The sequence below is a fragment of the Pinus tabuliformis genome, chromosome Q (genome assembly GCF_031772625.1).
Source record: "Pinus tabuliformis cultivar Carrire ecotype Pingquan chromosome Q, CPIR1, whole genome shotgun sequence".
NCBI classification, from domain to species: domain Eukaryota; kingdom Viridiplantae; phylum Streptophyta; class Pinopsida; order Pinales; family Pinaceae; genus Pinus; species Pinus tabuliformis.
The window spans coordinates 1031633713-1031656357 of NC_142296.1; the positions used below are offsets into that span (position 1 = coordinate 1031633713).

At 40.0% G+C, this 22645-nt stretch overlaps 1 protein-coding gene across 1 annotated transcript in view; it reads right to left on the bottom strand.

Moving 5' to 3' along the window:
• Positions 1–22645, bottom strand: part of LOC149223013 (DNA-directed RNA polymerase 1B, mitochondrial-like) — a 227143-nt gene that overhangs the window by 85082 nt on the left and 119416 nt on the right. The window contains exon 13 of the mRNA XM_089385713.1: positions 5683–5767. Coding sequence (XP_089241839.1) covers positions 5683–5767 — 85 coding nt within the window. The remainder of the gene's footprint in view (positions 1–5682; positions 5768–22645) is intronic.

The following is a 22645-nucleotide window of genomic DNA, read 5'->3' on the forward strand; positions in this document are numbered from 1 at the left end:
GGAGGATGAAGAGGAGAGCAGTGGGGACCATGATGATGGGGACAGTGATGCTGATTCTGATGCTGATTGATGCCTTGAGGCTTGTATACCTGTAGTTGTTTTATATTTGCTATTTCTATTTGCCATTGGCATTGCACCAACACTACCTATGTAACACATTTTGATTTGATGACTTAATGAGAAAACTACAGTTGTCAGTGTGTTTATCTTACTATCTTGTAGTTGTAAGTTGTCTTTCAGTTATGAATTATGAATCATGATTTAAATTTTTAATAGATTTATCATTTATGTGACCAGTACCACTGACATTTATTTGAATTTTGTATGTACTATGCATGCTAATAGCTATAGATGAAGATCTATGTTTGAAATCAATAAATTTGTATCATTAATTAAAATTTGTGTAAGAAATGTGATAATATCTAATTTTTAATATATATATATATATATATATATATATATTTTTAAATATATTATATATATATATATATATATATATATATTTTAATAAAATAATATATAACGTGTCCTAACGTGTCCTGTTCCGGGGGGTCAGCGTGTCCCGAATCCGACACCACGAATCCCGAATCCTACGTGTCCCGAATCCCCGTGTCAGGTGACTTAGAGCCTATTGTAGCATCATGGCCAACATCTGGGGTTAGCATTGCTTTTGATGGATGGACAGAGCCAGCATGACACCCAATCATCAACTTCATGGTGTCTTCCTTGAATGGCCCAGTTTTCTTGAAAGCAGTGGATACACTTGGAGAATACAAGGATGCACAATTTATTGGTGAGTTATTTATTAAAGTTATTTAAGATGTAGGTGTTGATTCTTGTGTGCAAATCATTACAAATAATGCACCTGTTTGCAAGGCTGCTAGCATGATTGTGGAAGCTAAATATCCACAAGTGTTTTGGACACCTTACATTGTCCATTCATTGAACTTAGCACTGAAATCCATTGCTTCTGATGTGCTTTGGATTGGTAACATTATTGAGGATGCACGACATATCTGTAACTTTGTGCAAAATCATACAAATGCCCTCACTATCTACAAGGAGTACACCAATCTATCATTGTTGAAGATTGTTGATACACAGTTTGCCTCTTCATTCATGATGTTGAAGAGGTTGAGGGAGGTCAAGACTACTCTTGGGTCCATGGTTATTTCTGAGTTTTGGTCTTTTTGGAGAAAGACAGATCAGGTAGCCTCTAAAAGAGTGAAGGACATAGTGCTAGATGATGCTTGGTGGGAGAGGGTATTTCTAATTATTCGGATTATGGACCCTATCATTTCTTTGCTTTGATTTGCAGATACAGACAAACCCATACTAGGAGAGGTTTGTGAAGGATGGGATTCCATGATTGAGTCTGTGAGGAGCATTATTCTACAGAGTGAGTGCCTCGAGTATGAGACATCACCAGAGGCCTTCTGTGATACTATACAGGATATTCTTGTCAGCAGATGGGACAAGAATTGTACACCTTTACATTGTTTGACTCACTCATTGAACCCAAAATACTACAACCATGAGTGGCTAAATGGTGGACCTTCCCGCAAATTCCCTCCTCACATGGATGGTGAAATCTCACAGGGGAGGAAAGATGCATTCAGGCGGGTTTTTTAGGATAGAGCATTGCTTGATGAGGTGGAGGATGCCTTTGCAGAGTTTTCCACTGGCACTGGTCGATTTGCAGGATATGATGTGACTAGAGACAGGGGGCTAAGAAGCCCTATTCTTGGTGGGAAAATCATGGGGCAACAAGCTCTCCTCTTTAGCAGTTAGCCATGAAGCTCCTCTCTCAGGTGACTTCATCCTCTTGTTGCAAGAGGAATTGGAGCACATATGGGAATTTGTATAGTGTGAAGAAGAGCAGGCTTGAGCAGTCCAGGGCAGAGAGAATGGTGTATGTGCACACCAACCTTCGTCTTATTTACAGGCAGAGGGAAGAGTGGTTGAGGGGAAAGACAATGATGTGGGATGTCTTTCCTGATGATATGGGTCTGGACAGCAGTGTTGAGTTGGCATTGGCCAACATGGATCTCAATGATCCAATGCTAAAGCCTGTTAGATTTGATGACTTAGAGGGGTCATCCTCCACACCAGCAGAGGCAAAGGCGACTATGGATACAAGGGAGGAGGAGGATGCAGAGGAGAGCAGTGGTGACCATGATGATGAGGGCATTGATGCTGATTCTGATGATGACTCTGAGGATTGATGACTACCTATTGCCTTGAGGCTTGTATACCTGTAGTTGTTTTATATTTTCTATTTCTATTTTCCATTGGCATTGCACCAGCACTACCTATGTAACACATTTTGATTTGATGACTTAACGAGAAAACTACAGTTGTCAGTGTCTTTATCTTACTATCTTGTAGTTGTAAGTTGTCTTTCATTTATCAATTATGAATCATGATTTATGTGACCACTGACATGTATTTGATTTTTGTATGTACTATGCATGCTATAGATGAAGATATATGTTTGAAATCAATGAATTTGTATCATTAATTAGAATTTGTGTAAGAAATATCTAATTTTTAAATATATATATATATATATATATATATATATATATATATATATATATTTAATAAAATAATATATAATGAATCCTACATGTCCTATTCCAGGGGGTCAACGTGTCCGAATCCGACACTCGAATCCCGAATCACCATGTCAGGTGACTTAGGTGACAACCCCTTCTCTTTGTTCCCTGCCACCAACCACACCTTGTGGGGTTGAAGACTTTTCTCACTGACTTGTAGGTAGGTGTAGGCGGCAGGGTCAACAAGGCCTTCAAGGACATTTTTCAAATTTATGAAATTCATATTTGGAGGAGTTGAAAAAGGGTCATATTCATATCAATGAGGAAGTGGACTGTTTGGGCTGGTCAATAAATGACATTGGAATGAACTAAACAGCTAGACTAGGTTATATTGTTGTTTTGAGAAAATCCAGGATTTAAAGTTGTTGTGGTCTAATCTATGGAAGATAAGAGCTCCCTAGTGGTGGCTAGCTTTGAGTGATAGAGTACTGACTTGGGAACTGCCTCAAAAGAGACAAGTACAGGGGCCTAATTAGTGTATTTTTTGTAAAAATTGTGAAGAAACCGTAGAAATTTGAATTATCTGCACCGTTTCCCAGTTTACAAACTTTGCAAGTGTTTTTCAAACCCAACCCACGTGTTTTGACATGCTGATATAAAATTTCATGCATTCATTTGCAACATTTAAAGAGTGTTTCTACTAAATATTTTGCACAGCTGAAACTAAGAAAAATAGCAAGATCACACAATTTAGACACACGTATTTTTGGTCAAGTTGACCCTGGAAAAACCCCACTGTTGGGGAAAACCAGTTCTGAAGGGGGGATTTATTTTAGCTTCTTCAGGATTTAATACAGCAAAGAAAGAGTTACTTATCTCCCTTGTTTTCTTTCCTGTAGGCTGTAGGAGAATACAAGATAAATGGAGTCACCACACAGTCCTCTACTTAGACTGATATTAGCTCCCAATTTGTATGCTAATCCTTTGAGCCACTGCTAAGAATTCTGGCCCACCATTACAGAAATTTCTCTGGAAATCTGAGCTTGAAACCTGATCAGATGCTTCCACTTTCTGCGCTGTCCTATCCTCTATTCACTCACTGTAAGTCTGAAGGATTGAGGGTTTGCTCGCCCTCCTAAACCCTGCCACGATATCTCCTGTAGCTTAGACCAGAACTTGGCCTAAACCCTGCCACAAACTTGGCCCAAATTAAATCTGAAACACAGCGAAAATTTCGGCTAAGGGCATGGCCTGAAACACAACAGAAAACTCGACCTCAGCTGGTGTGAAACTTCTGGAGATTTGTGTTAGATGTCTCTGCTTGAAGTTTGAGCTCTTAGCCTCTTTAAGAATTTCAAACCCTCCTTCCTTACTCAGCAATTTCTCCTACCTTAAGCTGCTCTCTCCTCTTCTCAACGTACTCATGAAAATAATAAGTCTCTTCACCTTTTTCCCTCCCTTTTGTCTTCTCTATAAAATGGGAACCCTATCCCTAAGATCTAATGGTTGAGATTCAATTCACAAACCATTAGATCAAGAGTGGAAATTAGTCCCCTGCTTGACCCCTCCTCATGTGGTCCCCTTTTCTATTAATGAGCCTCCCTAATACCTTTTTGATGTTTTAATACCATGGTCACTTTTCCTCATAAAGTCACTTTAATAATTTAAAGTGCACTTAGTACTTTTTCACATAAAGTGACTTTTAAAACACATGTAACTTTAATAACTTAAAGTAACTAGTACATCTCCACATAAAAAGTACATTAGCCCACATAAAAAGTACATTAGCTGCCTTGATATTAATAAACTCCTAATATAATTATCACTTGGACAAAAGGTGATTTATGTGTCTCCATAGGCCAAAAGGAGAAATGCCTAGGAAACATCTCCCATTTTAAACAGAAACCAACACACAATTGACCATATTTTATCCTTTTACTTGTCAGGTATGACTTGATATTAACAAGACTTATGGTCATGAAATGTTTGGTCTGAGGACAGTATATAACATTGCTTACAGATCTGGTTCCAGAGGCAGGAGCTCAACGAGCTCAGAGCAATTCCAGTACTTGTGCTTTTGGGCCATATGGCTAGCTCATATTGCACTTTAGTTTGAAAGTAGAATCACCCCTTCATTTAAGGTTTCTGCTATATTTCAAGTTCTAGAAAAGGGTTCTAAAACTCTGATTACTCAACATCCGGGAGACTTTCAGGTCGTTAAGTCGTTACCCTGGAGTTTCTTTGATGGACCCTATCAAGGAATGATCATAAAAGGAGTCAGAGGGGGACTGGGGACAAATTTCATTGGTGGAGGAGAGGCACTACTATAAGTTAAAGGCATGTTTGGGCACTGGATCTAATAAATGTCCTGAGCTTATGGCTCTTAGATCATTAATGATGCTGGCAAGTGCAAAAGGGCTCAATAGTTTGCAAATATATGGTGATTCAATGCTCGTGATTAAGTGGATGAATGAGGATCAACAGATTCAACATATTACTCCTCAGCCTCTAGCCATACAATTAAAAGAGAATAAGACAACAGCTTGAACTGATCCTTTTACCCACATGTACAGAGAACACAACATTGCAAATGACACATTATCCAAACAAGGTCTACCACAGGATCCTGGGTTTCTACTATTTTTGGAAGTTCTTAATGGAATCTCAACTCTCAACTGAAGCTAGATTTGATATGTGATCAGACAAGTACTTATAGATTCTAGAATCAGGGATTTAAAAAAGTCTTTGAATCAGTGGCTGAAGTTTATTTATTTCTGGTACTTTTGGTCCTTTTATAATTTCTCAGGCAGACTGTAACTGTGAATGAACACTACGATGTGATTAGTAGTTTCTGAAGTGTAATAGAAAAACAGTTGGCATATAGATAGTGGCAAAACTTTTGGACTTGGGAGGTTACTGGTTAATCGTTTTTGTTGCATTCTGTGCTTTGGCACATGAAGAAAGTGTCATATATTTTCTCTTTAACATAAATACAATTTTTTCCCTGGGAAAAAACGGTAGCCCAGTCCAGGAACAAAGGGTTATTTGCCTATCAAAGAATATAATTCTAGCCCATGTAAAATAATCAAGAAGCCACACAGGCTAAGTGAAGTCAGTGAATTACCTGCCCTAGTAATGCTCTCGCACATTCTGCATTCCTGTCTGTTGCGGGGTCTTTCAGCGCATCTCTTTGCATAATTTCATCAACCCTTTGCAATTACCAAAAAATTAAGCAGCTTAGGTACACTAAAATCGAGAAAATCAACAATCTACAGAAGCATGAAAATAATACAAATTTGCAAAGGCTGAGATATAAGTCACATTAACACGAACTGACAACCTGTATACTGAGGACTAGATAGATAAGAGAAAATAAGAGGCGAGGTGCAGATGAGCCAAGGTGGAAGTTCTAGATGATAGAATAGATACAACTTTCATACAAATGGAGATTAAACGACAGGAAAGCTGTAAGCTTCTATAAGCATTATTTTCCACACAAAAGTACAAGAAAAGATGAACCGAAAAGGTAAACCCTAGAAAGAGAGAAAACACTATTCAATATCAGTGATAGAAACAAATGTAAGAGTGGAGGAAGGAGTAGAAACATCCATCATCAATGTGAAAGGAATCAGTGCAAATCTCTATAGAGTCCTCTAGGGAGGGTTTACCACCCATGTTGACAGGTCATGGAAAGGTAAACCTGGGAGAAGACAGGGAGCAGTCCATCAAAACTCCCATAGCATTCAAGGCCAAAGAGAAAACTCTAATGATTAATGTCTTCCTGCTCAATCCAGGCTGAGGGGTACCAGCACACAAGGACTGGGTGTGGCCCTGTGCACTCATGTCACATCGAGGTGAGAAGTCTGCCAACCAAGCAGGAGGATGTGCATTGTCTCACTAGAGAAGCTGTGAAATGGTAAAACATATAGTAGGGTTTTGAAAAAAGTCCAAAACTACAAAAGTCATGTGATGACATTTGAACATTGGTTTCTCCATAATATTATGATGAGGAAAACTATTCTTAACCTTCCAGGATACAACTCAATGTTACACCATGTAAAAGAAAGATATCACGAGATCAAGATCCCCTTATCTGTCAGAAATGAACAACCGTCAAAATACATTGAGTCATGAATCATCTTTCTATTAACATCTCAGAAATTTGATAATCCATACAACTAAATTGGAAACTTGTATTCACATAAGCATTACCAACTGCAATAATCCAGTGTCAACCTGTTCATGCGTGATGAACTCCATTACGAATATTTCAGTCGTGATTCAAATAACTTAACTGATATTTTCATTTATTAGATAAACTACAATTTGTGCATTGACATGTTGAAAATGTACTGAGGAAGGTTGTATGGCTTGTGCCTTAAGCAGTGAAGACCTCGAACTGTCCTTCTCCCAATATGAGTGCGAGCTCATGAGTTAGACTTCAGTTAGGATGAGTTATTTCCAGTTTACTAGAAGAATCATCATGTTTGCATGCATAGAGTGGAGCTTCAGTTAAGTGGAAGTCTTCATCAGTTTGACTTCAAAACGTGGCGGCAGTTAGCGGTTCAATTAGAGCGAGTTAGTCTTCAATCTTAATTGAAGGAAGAGCGAGTTAGATCTCCAGTGTTGATTAGAGAGAGCACAAGTTAACAACTCCAGTGATGATTGGAAGGAGAGCAAGTAGCACTCTCAGTTAACTCGCTATCAAAGTTCGAGTTCTAAATTAAGCTGGGCCTCCTTGCATGGATCAAAGTTCACCTATAAAAAGAGAATGAAAGCACAAGTAAATTACATTGTTTTTTAACAAAAGTTTGTGACAAGAAAGAGCTCACGAGTTAGTCTGAGAGAGCCTTGATTGTGGAGTGCAAGGATTGTGTCCCAAAGAATAGGAGGCACAAATGCGCTAGAAATTAGGAGAACTGGTTGTGCACAAGTTGTGTAGAGCTGGTGTCCTGAAAATTCGAGCTGAAGTGTGCTAAGAAATAGGGCACTAGTGTGCTAAGCAATAGGGCCAGAAGTGCACTAGGAAATAGGATATCAACGCAAGGAATAAGGGGCTCAAGTGTGCAAAGGACGAGGAGCAGAATTGAAGTAAGACAGCAGCGTTTGCAGAGCAAGTCAAGGAGGCAGCAGAGGAAGAATTGTGTGCAAGAACCAAGATCAACTAAGTTGCACTAAAACAGATACGAGTATGAGGTTTGAAACAGATAAAACAAATTTTCAAAAAATCTGGATACGATACGGCAAGGAAAACACACACACACACACACATATATATTTATGAAAAAAAATAAAATTATATATATATATAGAGCAAAATACGAATTTCATCTTACCATTCATCTTCTAGAATCTAGATTCTATATCTAAAAATACATAATCAATTATCGTCTATCATCATTATCATCAATTCAACGTATGCCATAAACAAATCATCATCATCAATTTAGCATAAGCATTGTCATCATCATTAATGATTATTATAACATTCATGATTCAACATATCATCAAGTTTGTGTTTCAAATTTCAATCATCAACATGACAACTTACAACATCAACTCCAAAATAATAATGCACACTACATAGTACAAAGTACAAAATGAACTGACTGGTGGTGTACTATCATTATTCATAATTCATATGGCATATTATGATATTCAATGTTCATTGTTCAAAAGTTTAAAACATCATCATAAATTACATTTACATATCATCAAATGTGTCTTCATTCATGTCACTAGGAACCACATCCTCTCTAGAAGTGGGAGCACTGTTGCCATGTCCACTTGAAGATCTAACTATTGGTGTCTCCTCATCAAACAAAGTCATTTGAGACCTGCATTCAACGTCATATCCAAGTCAGGCAACTCTAGTTCCACATCCCATAGTTTGGTGGGCCCAAATTTGTATTTGTCTCTCTTGTGTGACAAAAGGCGAAGGTTTGAATGAAAATACACTAGTTCCTCAGCCTTCTTGGAGCCCAATCTGTTTCGCTTCACCCAATGAATGAAGCCATATGCACTCTAGTTCCTTTCTGCTGAAGCGGAACTAGCAACCTGTGACAAGATCATCATGGCCAATATTTATTTATGTGGAAGTTCCCCACCATATTTGTTCCACCAATCAATTAGACTTAATCTGGTCTTTTCCTGCATACAATCAATATCAACACGAAAACCCTCTGCTCCCACAAAATGAGCAAACTCTAAACGAATCTAAACGCCAATTTCAAGATCCACAAAAAGCTTTCTAAAAGCTTGTTTAAATCCTTGTGAGACTTTTGGGTCTTTGTTTGGTGCAGTTCTTTCTAGATCACTTAGCAACTCTGCAGAATAATATTTTGGATTCACTGCATAGACCAAAAGGTGCAATGGAGTGGTCATCTTGTTCCACCTTTTGGTCAATATAACTTTTACTTCTCTATAAAAGACTTCATTTGTGTCCTTCTCCTTGGCATTTATAACCACCCACATCTTCTCTATCATGGAATCAATGCCCTCATACACCTCTCCCAAATTAGGCATAAATGTGTCAAATATGCGGAGCAAATCCACAATTGGCTTAGTAAATGCCAGGAGGTACTCCACTCTATCACACCATTTATCATCAACAACCAATCTTTTCACTGCTTGTGCTCTTTCATATTGGGATTGCCTCCATTAATTCCAAAGAGAATTGCATACCATTGATTGTAATGCTTCTTTCACCTGCATAAGCCTTGTTAAGACTATGATGTGAGAAGCAAAACAAGTCATGGCAACCTACAAGTGCCAATGTTTCAATAAATTAAAAATCAGAATTGATTGAATACCTATTCTGATTCACGAATCATGACATTTGAGAATCCAATTTACATATTTCAATTTAGAGTCATAGATATTAGAATTTATGAAATAAACTTTAAAGTTTAGGTACCTTAAGGAGCTCCAACTTCGTAAATTCCCTGTAAATGCCTTGGGACATGTGGCGGTTTGTGATGAAGGCTTGAATTTCTTTTGCCTCTTCAAAAATAACTCGAATCCACTAAATTTGTTTCCCCATCTTGCTCAACATGAGCTTCAATGAATGTACAGAACAAGGGGGCCAGAATATGTGTTGATATTTGCCTTCAATAATTAGGCCTACTACTCTACACACCATTGCATTGTCAGTATTACCTAGACAACATTTTTTAGCCCCATCATTTCAATTGCTTCAATCAATATGTCAACAATGAATTGGGAATCTTTTAGCTACCCCACACAATCTGTTGCCTTCAAAAACATTGCTCCCTTTGGGCTCTGAGCAATCACATTGATCAAAGGCCTATTCTTTTGATCTTTCCATCCATCAAAAATGATGGATACCCCTGAACCATGAATTATAAATGGGGCTTAATTTAGCCTCCAAATCTAACTTCTCAGCATTCAACATTGTAGTGTGGACCTTCTCATATCCAGGGCTCTTGTACCCTTTTGGGGCTTCATTCACTACTTTAAGGAGATCGCACAAGGTTAAAGGGAAGGTGTTAAAATTGGAAACTAGGGCCAAACTCCATGTGGGTCATCTTATTCATGGTTGATAATATTTCTACTAGATTCCTCTCGTCGAGAGGTGTAGGATTGATCTAAAGATCATCCGATTCCGATAAGTATTTATGGAGATATGAATTTATTTTGATTATGAACTAATTGTCAAAGTCGGCCAGCAACTTATGTAGGCTCAGAAGCCCAACAGACGCATCTATTCATCATCAACATTTCCATATAAATACAGGAGGTTTCCTCCTCATTTGGACACACACATCTCATCACATATCTCTCTCTCTGCTGCGCAGAAAAGAGTCTCCTCTCTCTTGCGCAGAAAAGACTCTTCTCTCACACGTGTGGAAGGAAGGATGCAGATTTTAGGGGTGCAACTGCAGATCGAAAGTTTGACCAGTATTAACCATCATTCTCTCTATCTGGACTGCGCAATTGGTGAACCTGACTCTCTTTGGAAGGCCGCATTTTTTGGTGAAGGAATCAAGGCGATTCGACGGTCGGTTTGCAAGATATTGACTGCCCTAGTTTAGGGTTGATCTAGGGTTTGTTGTTGTTGATGTAAATCAAATTTTTGTACTATTTCTCTCTTCTAAATTATTGAAGATAAAGGAAGATTTGATCAAAGGGTTTCCCCATATTGGGGTTTGTCCCTGACTAGCCGCCACATCTTGTGTCTCTTGTCTTGGCTTGTTTTCTGCCGATCCTTTAATGTTCTATCTGCACTTTACTTAATGTACATGTTATTGCTAATCTATGGATAATAATAAGAAAAATAAGTAAACTACTCCAAGCATAGAACTTACCATAACTTAACATGGAATCGGCGCTGAGGTGAAGATAAAGCCCGAGCAAGAGCAAGAGCAATCACCGAAGAGAAGATTGGCAAGGCTATCTAAAAGAACTCATGGGGTCCTCAACACACTTCCCTGAAGACAAGCTTCGTGAGAAATCTGACTACCACCGATGGAAGATGTCTCTCGATCTAACATTAGAAGAACAGGAAGTGTTGGACCATGTGAGAGGCGGAATTGTAAAGCCTCCATCAAATGCATATGTTGCTGCTAGGAAAAAATGGACCAAGGGGGAAGTAAAAGCTAAGAAGATCATTCGGGACTCTATCGACAAACGTTTGGTGGCCTACATCTCCGACCTGGACACCTCCAAGGAAATCTACGATAGACTGGTGAAATTATTTAAAGTTAATGATGCAAATCAAGTCTTGTTTCTTAGAAATAAGCTGAAGGAAATTAAGAAGGACAAAGATGAAAGTATGCAAGCATATTTCTTAAGAATCACTGAGATCAAGAACGATCTCCTATCTATTGGGGAAATAATTCCTGATAGGGAAATGGCACTCACAACTCTTGGAGGATTACCATCCGAATGGTACGTGTTCAGGACTACTCTTCTCAACAATAACATAATTCTTGGATTCGAGGAATTAATGGCAAGATGCATTCAAGAAGAAACAAGGATAGAAGAGCAAGAAATGCCCATACCTAAAGGTCCTCCTGCTGCCTTTTCTTCTCATGCTAAGAAAATAAATAATTTCGGGACTAAATCCAAAGGAAAGGTTGGACCTAAGGGTGGAAGAAAAGGACGATGTTACATTTGCAATAAAGCAGGTCACTATGCAAGGGAGTGCCCTGAGAAAAAGGACTCACACCGGGATGATGATCAAAATCCCTCTCAAGGCAATCAAAGAAATGGCAGGTCAAATGGCCGAGGTAAAAGGAGTGTTGGAAATCAAGGAAGAGGACAACCATTCAAGAAGGCAAAAAATTTCCAGGTATGAATCTAACGATGTTGACAATAAGCAGGATGAATATTATCTACCAGTCGCTCTATCTACCTCTGCTCCTCCGGACTCTCTGCGAAATTGGCTTATTGATAGTGGTGCCTCAAGGCACTTCACAAGTTACAAAGAAGTTCTCCATAACCTGGTAGAGAAAGAAACCAACCTGGAAATTGTCCTTGGAGACAATATGAAATATCCCGTGAAAGGTGTAGGCAATGTCTATCTCAAATTAAATCAAGGTAATACAATCCACCTACAGGATGTATTATATGTACCTGATCTCAAAAAGAACCTAGTGTCCATTTCGGCAATGGAAAACAAAGGCTACAAGGTGGCTTTCAGTGATGGCAAAGTACGAGTATGGAAAAACAATATGAAATATGCCTTCACTCTTGGGTTTCGAGTTGATTCATTATATCAGGTCGGAGGAAGTCCGCTAGGTGTCATGTCTTCTGACACATCTCTTCAGTCCGAACTATGTCATCGGAGGTTTGCTCACCTTCATTATAAAGCCCTACCCGATGTAAGACAAATGGTGACAGGAATGCCCGAATTCCAAGTAGAGCAAGAAGGTGTGTGTTCGGGATGTGCTGAAGGAAAGCTCAAAAGGGGACCATTCCCCTCAAGCCAAAGCAAGACCTCCGATATATTACAGCTGGTTCACTCAGACATATCTGGTATGATGCCTGTGATCTCCTTGGGAGGATATTCATATTACCTCACTTTTACAGATGACTATTCTCGCAAGACTTGGATATACTTCTTGAAAAAGAAGGATGAAGTGTTCTCTTGGTTTCGACACTTCAAAGCCTTGATTGAGAATCAAACCGAAAAGAAGATCAAGATCTTAAGGACTGATTATGGGACTGAATATGAATCTAATGAGTTTCATAACTTTTGTAAAGAGGCTGGCATTAAGAGGGAGACTACTACACCATACACTCCTGAACAAAATGGTGTGGCAGAAAGGAAGAACCATACGATTGTGGACGTTGTCTGTGCTATGCTCCATGATCAAAGACTTCTGAAGTTTCTATGGGTTGAAGCTGCAAACACCGTCGTATATGTACAAAACCGATGCCCCCATCAAGCATTGGGTTCCAAGACTCCTGAAGAAATGTTAACCAGTAAGAAACCTGGCGTATCTCATTTTAGAATTTTTGGAAGCCATGTATATTTTCATGTGCCGAAAAAAAAAAGGAATAAATTGGGTGCATCTGGAAAGAAAGAAATCTTCGTGGGCTATAGTGAAAATACTAAGGGCTATAGAATCTATGTAGCTGGTCAAAGGGAAGTCGTGATTAGTCATGATGTCACCTTTGACGAAGATATGGCTCTCAGCAAGGTGAACAATCTTCCTACTTTGAGGAGCTCTCAAGAAGCTGACACCAGGGAACCGAAAGAAAAGGATGATGAAACAATGCCTAATGTGGAAGAACCCATGGATCCTATTGATCCTCCTCCACCTGAGCCTTCCTCTTCTAAGAAGAGGCCTTCATGGCTTAGGGGGACGCTTGATGATGTTAAAGGACACACTGCACCCCGAGGAACCTTCCGTGAAAGTAAGAAACCAAACAGGTATCAAGGATACCTGAGCATCATGAGCACGACCATACAAAATGAGCTTTCATCATTCTCAAATGCCGTCAAGCATCAAGTATGGAAGGATGCTATGACCGAAGAATATGAGTCTATTATGAAGAATGATGTCTAGGAAGTAGTTCCCAGACCCCTGGACAAGACAGTTATCACCTCTAAATGGCTTTACAAGATAAAGCATGCAGTTGATGGAAGTACGGAAAAGTATAAGGCTCGTTTTGTCACTCGTGGCTTCTCCCAAAAGGAAGGTATAGACTATGACGAGATATTTGCACCTATTGCCAGATATACCACCATTCGCTCAATCATAGCCCTTGCGGCTTCACAAGGATGGAATCTACATCAAATGGATGTTAAGACCGCGTTTTTGCATGGTTCAACCAAAGAAGAGCTCTATGTGGAGCAACCCGAAGGATTTGAGATTTATGATCGGATTTATGGGTTGAAGCAAGCACCCCGAGCATGGTATGAGAGGATCGATAGTTACTTGATGAAGCTGGGATTCACTAGGAGTGAAGTCGATCCTAACCTTTATTTTAAGGTTGAAGATGACAAACCTCTCATACTAGTGATGTATGTTGACAACCTCTTTCTAACAGGTGCAGACCCTCTCATTCACAAATGTAAGAGGAAGTTGGCTTCTGAATTTGAAATGAAGGACCTAGGACTGATGCACTATTTCCTAAGACTTGAAGTTTGGCAGAAGCCAGGGGAAATTTTCCTATCTCAAGGAAAATATATGGTTAAGATATTGGAAAGATTCGGTATGGTGGACAGCAAGCCCGTAACTACCCCGATGGAGCTTGACTTCAAAAAGTTAAAAGGTAGTGCTGCTGGACCTATTTTACGAAATGCCACCGAGTATCGTCAACTCGTCAGAGCATTAATGTTCTTAGTGAACTCCCGCCCAGATATATGCTTTGCAATCAACACATTGAGTCAACATATGGTTGAACCTCACCACATACATTGGATTGGTGCCAAGAATCTGTTAAGATATCTTCATGGCACAATTACTTATGGGTTAAGATACACTGCCGGAGATGTGAGACTACTTGGATACGCTGATGTTGATTGGGCAAGCAGTGTGGTGGACCATAAGAGCACTTCCGGGTGCTGTTTCTCCTTGGGATCTGCTTCGATATCCTGGATGAGCAGGATGTAGAAGTCGGTGGCTTTGAGCACCGCCGAGGCAGAGTATATTGCTGCTAGCATGGCCTCCTGTGAGGCAGTCTAGTTGCGAAAGCTCTTCAATAAGCTGTTTGAATTTACATTGGATACCACCATGATCCTATGTGACAACCAGAGTAGGATTTGTTAATCTCGTATTTCATGATCGCTCCAAGCATATCGATATCAGGTACCACTATATTCGAGATATTGTGCAGCGAGGAGCAATACGGCTCCAACATAGAGCAATCGGTACAGATGAACATGTTGCCGACATTCTGACAAAGCCCCTACGGAAGGTCAAATTCCTGACTTGTTCAAAGACCCTCTGACGAGGTTCCTGTATGATGTATTGAGCTCTAGGAGCTCCAGGGGGGCGCGGGGTACTTCTTGGAGCGATATATGACCACAGGGTAACTCACCATCCCCTATTGGTGCACCTTGTACAGGGTAAAAGGTTCAAACTTTCCCTGTGACACCCCGTGGCGACTATGGAACAGGATGATTAGTTCTCCAGTGGGCCAAGATGATTCGTTCTCCGTGGCGACTATGGAACAGGATGATTAGTTCTCCTATGGGCCTGGATGATGTGTTCTCCATGGCGATTGTGGACAGGATGATTCGTTCTCTTGTGGACAGGATGATTCGCTCTCCTGTGGACAAGATGATTCGCTCTCTTGTGGGACAGGATGGTTCGTTCTCCTGTGGACAGGATGATTAGTTCTCTTGTCACGGCATCCTACCCATGCAGTCTGGGACTCATGGGAAGTACCTCTCATCTGATCAATGAGCAGGAAAATGAGGATAGGGACCATAGTAGTACCGATGGACGCATCGTTGTATCTACCATACTCCCTATTATGCTAGGATGACCTTCATTGATCTGGGATCAACGATACTAGTCTAGGACCAGTGAGAGTGGTACCCACTATGACACTGACTTCGGGTCAATAGAGGACTGATCTGGGACCAGTGGTACACACTCAGAGACTGACTTCGGGTCAGTGGAGGATGGTGTGATACATCCTCGATCACTTCTTCTTCTTCATACTTCGAGCAGAGTAGATCAAAGCAGAGCATATCAGAGCAAAGCAAAGCAGAACAGTGCAAGGAAAAACAGAGCAGAGCATAGCAGGGGTCAAGCTGTACAGGGCAGTGCATTTGATGGATGAATAGTAGCGACAGACAGACGAATTGCAGATGGAGTTCTCCCTAGTTGAGAGGGAGTGTTAAAATTGGCAACTAGGGCCAAACTACATGTGGGTCATCTTATTCATGGCTGATAATAATTTTACTAGATTCCGCTCGTTGAGAGGTGTAGGATTGATCTAAAGATCATCCGATTCCGATAAGTATTTATGGAGATATGAATTTATGTTGATTATGAACTAATTGTCAAAGTCGACCAACAACTTATGTAAGCTCAGAAGCCCAACAGACGCATCTATTCATCAAATAATGTTTCCAGTAGGTGAACTTGACTCTCTTTGGAAGGCCGCATTTTTTGGTGAAGGAATCAAGGCGATCTGACGGTCGGTTTGCAAGATATTGATTGCCCTAGTTTAGGGCTAATCTAGGGTTTGCTGCTGTTGATGTAATCAGACTTTTGTACTAGTTCTCTCTTCTGAATTATTGAAGATAAAGGAAGATTTGATCAAAGGGTTTCCCCATATTGGGGTTTGTCCCTGGCTAGCCGCCACATCTTGTGTCTCTTGTCTTGGCTTGTTTTATGTCGATCGTTTAATGTTCTATCTGCACTTTACTTAATGTACATGTGATTGCTAATCTATGGACAATAATAAGAAAAATAAGTAAACTGCTCCAAGCATAGAACATACCAAAACTTAACAGAAGGCCATTTGCATAAATACATTGACCTATAGTTGCATCTGTCATCTCTCGAGCATCACTATTAAAACTCTTTTCAAGCAGCCCCAAATTAGATCGCTTTGAACCAAGGTTGCCAATTCCATAAGAGGGAAGTGGAGGCTTTGTTGAAGATGATCCCAACCTTGTTAGTTGTTTGAATTGAGAGACGGGACTTGCCTCATTTGCTTTAGAATCTACCTCATCTTGTTCTTTCTGATATTTTACAAATTTTTCCTTGCTTAAACCTTTTCCCTTTGTCCCATTCTCTTTAGGTGGGCCTGTGCATATTCGAATCCCATTGCCTCTTAACCCAAGTAAATGTGCTTTAACCTGGGTGTATGATCCCTTAAACTCATTTTGACACTCATTAAAAACCCATGCCAATGATCCCCCCTCCTTGGATCTTCCCTACAACAGTTACATATTTCCAAAGTGGTGCCTTTGGATTAACTTTAGAGACAGATTCAATTTCTTGTTCCTTTGCCTCACAAATGGCTGAACTTGAAGTTGCCATGACGATGATGTAAATGAAACTATAAAATAAAATTGACAATTCGAAATTGCTCTAGTTAAAACTTAAAACTTAAAACATCCGATTTAAAATATAGTAAAATTTTAAACTCATTTTTTTCGTTGTTAAGCATGGCATTGGTGTTTCTTCCGGGTTGAAAACAATACATATAGGTAATATAACATATGTTATTTAAATTTTTTTTCAAACACTAGTCATATTAGAAATTTAGATGTAGTTTTTACCTATGTTGCATGAGTTTCTGGAACGTTGGGAACTTGGGTACGGGTGTCCGGAACAGCTAGAGATTTCCCCAAAATTTACAGGAAACAGCTAATCAGGAACGCTAATATTATATAATAAAAAAATTAAAAATATCGTTGTTAAACACACATGGGCAACAAGAATAATCTGAAGGATAAAACATGAGAGTACAATTTTTATTAACAAGAGATATTCATTTATAGTACATATTGTGATCGTTGGGTTCCGCATCCCAAGGTCTCTTGGACTCCTTTTGTCTATTCGGCTTCCACACTAACCCATTGAGGATTAGGTGTCCAACATTCCCCCCCTTAATCCGAAGGGTTATGTATGAGTCCAAGAAGAGAGTTGTAATACAAAATGTGCAAAAATGCATGGCAGCACTACGCTGAATGTGCTCTCTGAAATGTTGGTATAAAGGGCGGTGGTTTAAGGATGACCACCAACACTGGAACGCTTAATGCAGTTCCCGGAACTCTTCCAAAACTGGCAAGAAACTGAAGTCTTCTGCTAGAGGAAGTGCTCCTATTGTTTTGAAGAGGGAAACCTTCAACCATGAAAGGGAGGTCTCACCCCACATAAAAGGGAGAACATCAACTTGAAAAGGGAAGTCTCAACCTGTGATGGTTTAAGGATGACCAACAACTCTAGAATGCTTAATGCAATTCCTAGAACTCTTCCAAAACTGGCAAGAAGATGAAGTCTTCTACTAGAGGAAGTGTCCCCAATTTTGTTCCTGGAATTCTTCCAAAACTAGCAAGAAGCTAAAGTCTTTTGCTAGAGGAAGTGTCCCAGATTGCCCACTGAAGGCATGTTCACGGGCATCTTTGTCTCTGGCAACAACTCTGAAACTGGTGTGGGAGGTTGTGGCTCGGGCTCACTTGATGTGACTTTGAAGCTTGTAGATGACCATCATTTCCCCCCCTGTCAGATACAAGGTGAGATGATGGAGAAAACTCAACTGCAAGACTGTTCAATACTCTTGAACAAGTTCTGATATGTGACTGAAATATCTTCTTGGTTGTTGATGCCCATTGCCAAGAAGCGATCCATCCAAGATGAATCTTTGTTCTTGCAGGACATTTGTTTTTGAAGCATCTGTTTGAAGAATGACTAGTTTTATGACAGTGCTTACATGGATGAAGATCAAAACAGTGATCTTTCAAATGGCCAACTCGATCACAGTGTTGGCATTTCACAATCTATTGTTGTTGTTGTGGAAGAGGAGTAGAATCTAGAACAGCTGGAGGTGAACTGTCATGAGGAGCAAGTGAACTGTCATGAATAAATCCAGCACTCTGAAATTGAATGGGCTTTGAGTAGTCTGGAATATGAAAGGACAAGTCCTTCTCATCTCCAAGACCAGTTCTGTGCTTGTTGTGGACAAGTTGTTCCCAAGGTTTGATGATGGGCTTGGGAAGTGCAGCCTGAGTTTCTGCATCTACATGTACAACTGTTGGGAAGTGCAGCCTGAGTTTTTGCATCTACATGTACAACTGTTGCTTTATTGGGCACTAGATTTGAATAAACTTCAACAATATTGTCTTGCCGTTTATGGGAGGTAGTCTCAATGTTTTGAACAGAAACATGTTCAGAATGACTCCTCTGTTTTAATTCTTCTTACTGTAGCTGAGATTCGAGCTGCAAAAAATCAATTTTCTCTTGTGCATTTTGTAGACAGACCTGAATGTCTGTGAGAGAAACTTTGCTGACTTTTAATGTATCATGATTAGTAGACAATATGAGAGTTTTGACGAACTCTAATACTTCACTGATTCTGGCCATTTTTTTCCTCAATGTCAGATTTACACCTTAAAAACTGATCACAACTACTACTCAATGCAGAAAAGTAATACTTATTCACAGTACACAACAATATCCTTTATAAATGTCAGCAAATGATCAGTGTGCAACCAACAAGCACCACTTACAATCCATTACATAAAAAATAAGGGTTTACTCATAACTTGCATTATGTTCTGACAATACAACCGACAAAACTTTTCTCCATAAAATATTATAGTCAGCCCACCAAACTCTTTATATAGCAATTGAATCAAGGAATCAATGCACTATAATGAGTTTTAAATACAATGCCACACTGGGGCAGCAGCAACTACAAACTTGCTTGGATCCTTCAAATACTCCTTCACTTTCAAAGCAGAAATGATGGTTATCAAAACTTCAACAACTATAGCACCATGTCATGGACAGGACTTGAATGCTCATATATAAATACTTTGACTAGGGTACAATTCAATATTCTCTGATCTTGCCACTTTCTTCAAAAAAAACAATAGTCCGTTGTAAGAAACCCAACCGAAATAACTAAGAGAAAACCACAAAGAGTCCTGAGTTTGTATGATTTGGTCCACTGTAGTATTTTATCAAACAGTTTGTGTATCAAATGCTGTAGGTGCATTCCTTGTTGTTGGCTCAACTTTAGACCCAGCAAACATAAATAATACTAATAACAAGTGTAGCAACCACAAACTTCTTCACTCTTCACTGAAATACATGTTCAGAATTTACACAATGATGTAGATAAAGAGGAGAGCTAGCATCAGCAGTGCAACTTTCAGAGAATAGATGTTCCATTCTTCCACTTTATGCCCTCTGCTACAACCATGTGAAGCTACAGGAATAGATTCAATTGAATGCACTCATGTTTTTGCTACTTGAAAGGCACACACAGTCAACAGAGAAGAAGAGTGGCCCTGTTCTGTGCAAACAGTGGTCTAATCTTCCTCATAATAAAGGCAGTGGCTTAGTTCAGCAAAAGAACACGGCTATCTCAAAGCCACTTTTGAACTCCAGAAAGGAAGCCCCCACAGTTTTTCCTTGAGTCCATATCAATTGACATTTAAACACTGAATTTTCATCTTACATCATGAAATGCCCATTTTAGTATATTATGCACCTAAAAATTCCAAAGAGGATTCTAAATCCTAGAAGTATTGACATTAACAAAAATGGTGTTAAAGGATAACCCTGATGGAGTTATTTTAGATGGGCAAACAATATTGCATTAGCCATGGTCTCCTCTCATTTTTTGTTGCTAGAAAGAAACAAAAGAAATGACTATTCGAATACGTCCATGACGAAACCCATGATGTTCAAGACTTGAAGAAAACCTGCGAGGGAAAACTCGACGACTTTCGCTCAAAAATAATGGTGCCCATTCATTTCTTTAATATCTATAGGAGTGGAAGCCATGACATTAGCGTCATGCTATAGGAGTGAGTCAAATAAGTGAGAAGTTTCTCCTAGCTGTCGAGAATTCTGAGATGTTACTGTACAGTGCTAAATATGTGATTAATTGCTAGAAGAGGCTTTGCTGGACTGCGAAGATAGATACCATGTATAGGCATCGTACCAAAACAACGTTCAACGCATGGCATTTAACACAGTTTACATGCCATGAACAGCGTTAATACAATGTTTGTATACCAGCGTATAGCCAAAAATTTCAACGTATAGCCAAAAACTTCAACATATATACCAGCGCTTCCAGAATCTTACTGCAGTCCGGATTGTCAAATTGCAGGTCTAGTTTCTTGGTCTAGAGATCTCAGTGTGCATTCTCTAGGCGTCTAGGGAGCTGTAATGGACAGCATTGCCTCTGAAGATCGATCTGCACGAGAGAGTGTTGATGCGGAAGTTCTACTGTGAGCGTAGACGCTTCTGGTCCCTCTCTCAACGCAGCAGCGTTCTGCTGGCCTGCTCACTGATTAAACAAGCGATCACACAGACCTAATACACGCTTTCCAAAGTCGAAAAAGTCCTCAAGGGACCCTGTCAAAGAAATGGGTAATGGCAGAGAGGTAGCATTGTATATTTTATGGAACACACAGGGTTCAGGCCGGGATCTGTTACCGGAGTAGCTTCAATGGCAAGGAAAATCTATTTGAGAAAAGGTATCGGAGTTGGAGCTTTTTGTAAAATTTATGGTGGTCGTAAAAGTAGTGGATCTATTGCTCGCCATGTACACAGCAATTAGAAATGATGAATATGGTTGAGATGGATCCCAACAGTGGACGGTGTATCACATCTAGTGGTCAGGGAGATCTTGATCAAGTTGTTGGTCGTATTGCGTTAAAGCAACGGAGCAGTGTTAAAACCAGGACAGTGTATATGGGCGCAGCATAAAACTTGAAGCATATGCCAACACCAACCTTTAATCTATACAGCACAGATTTCAAAAGAACTCAACGCTCACATCATGGATACTTGCTTGTTGCTCTGTGCAAACTATGCGCTTACTGCGCTGATTGCAGGCGACGCCAGGAGCTGGGCGTTCTTTGTCAGTCCAAGAGACGTTACACCCAAAAAAACGTGCAAACAATGATTAGAGAGCGGAAGGAGGACAATTATGAACAGCCTAAGGAGCGCAGAGGGCGCAGGCAGTGGTTATGGCAGAGAAAACTGATGCAAGGAGTTACAACTAATTTTAGGGACTGAGGACCTGTGCTCTGATACCATGTTAAACACACATGGGCAACAAGAATAATCTGAAGGATAAAACATGAGAGTACAATTTTTATTAACAAGAGATATTCATTTATAGTACATATTGTGACCGTTGGGTTCTGCATCCCAAGGTCTCTTGGACTCCTTTTGTCTATTCGGCTTCCACACTAACCCATTGAGGATTAGGTGTCCAACAATAGCAATAAAGAATATTTTTTTAATTATATAATTTATATAATAATCAAAATTAATATTGAATCGTCCCCGATCGGGGTGGAGACACGGGATCTGTGCAGAGAACCCCTGACCGGGGTGGAGAGAAGGACGCAATGCGGTGAAATGATGATAGTCAGGGAGTGGAAGATCAAGCCACCCCCCAAACCAATCATCCTCCGGTATGCAAAACCGGTATGCAGATGGGTTGATAACTCAAGGTGTGGAGGAGATAGAATAATGATGAGGGCAGGGGTAAAGGATGGCGGCGTTTGGGCAGTGAAACATAGGATAGGTGTCAATAAATCCCGAGGAGCAGACGAAGGCAAAGATCAGAGGTGCAGAGAAGAGTTGAAAGCGGAGAGCAACTGTCAAAAGACCCCTGGTATCTGCTGCAGAGGCAGGAAGGAAGCAATGGCGGACAGAAGAAGGAGGGTAAGGGACAATACCGAAATGGAAGGAAGCCGGAAAAGCCAGGATAGAAAGAATCAGGGTGGTCCGAATGGTAGCGAGCAAGATAAGCAGGGCACGGAGATGCGTGGAAGCCCCATGGAGACCGAAATTCATATGCATGCAAAAGGAAGAGCGGTGAGGGCTAACGAGTCTGAGGAGGAGCAGCTGGAGGAGGGAGAAATTCGTGAAGAAGGTGAAAAGGAGTTAGGCAGGAAA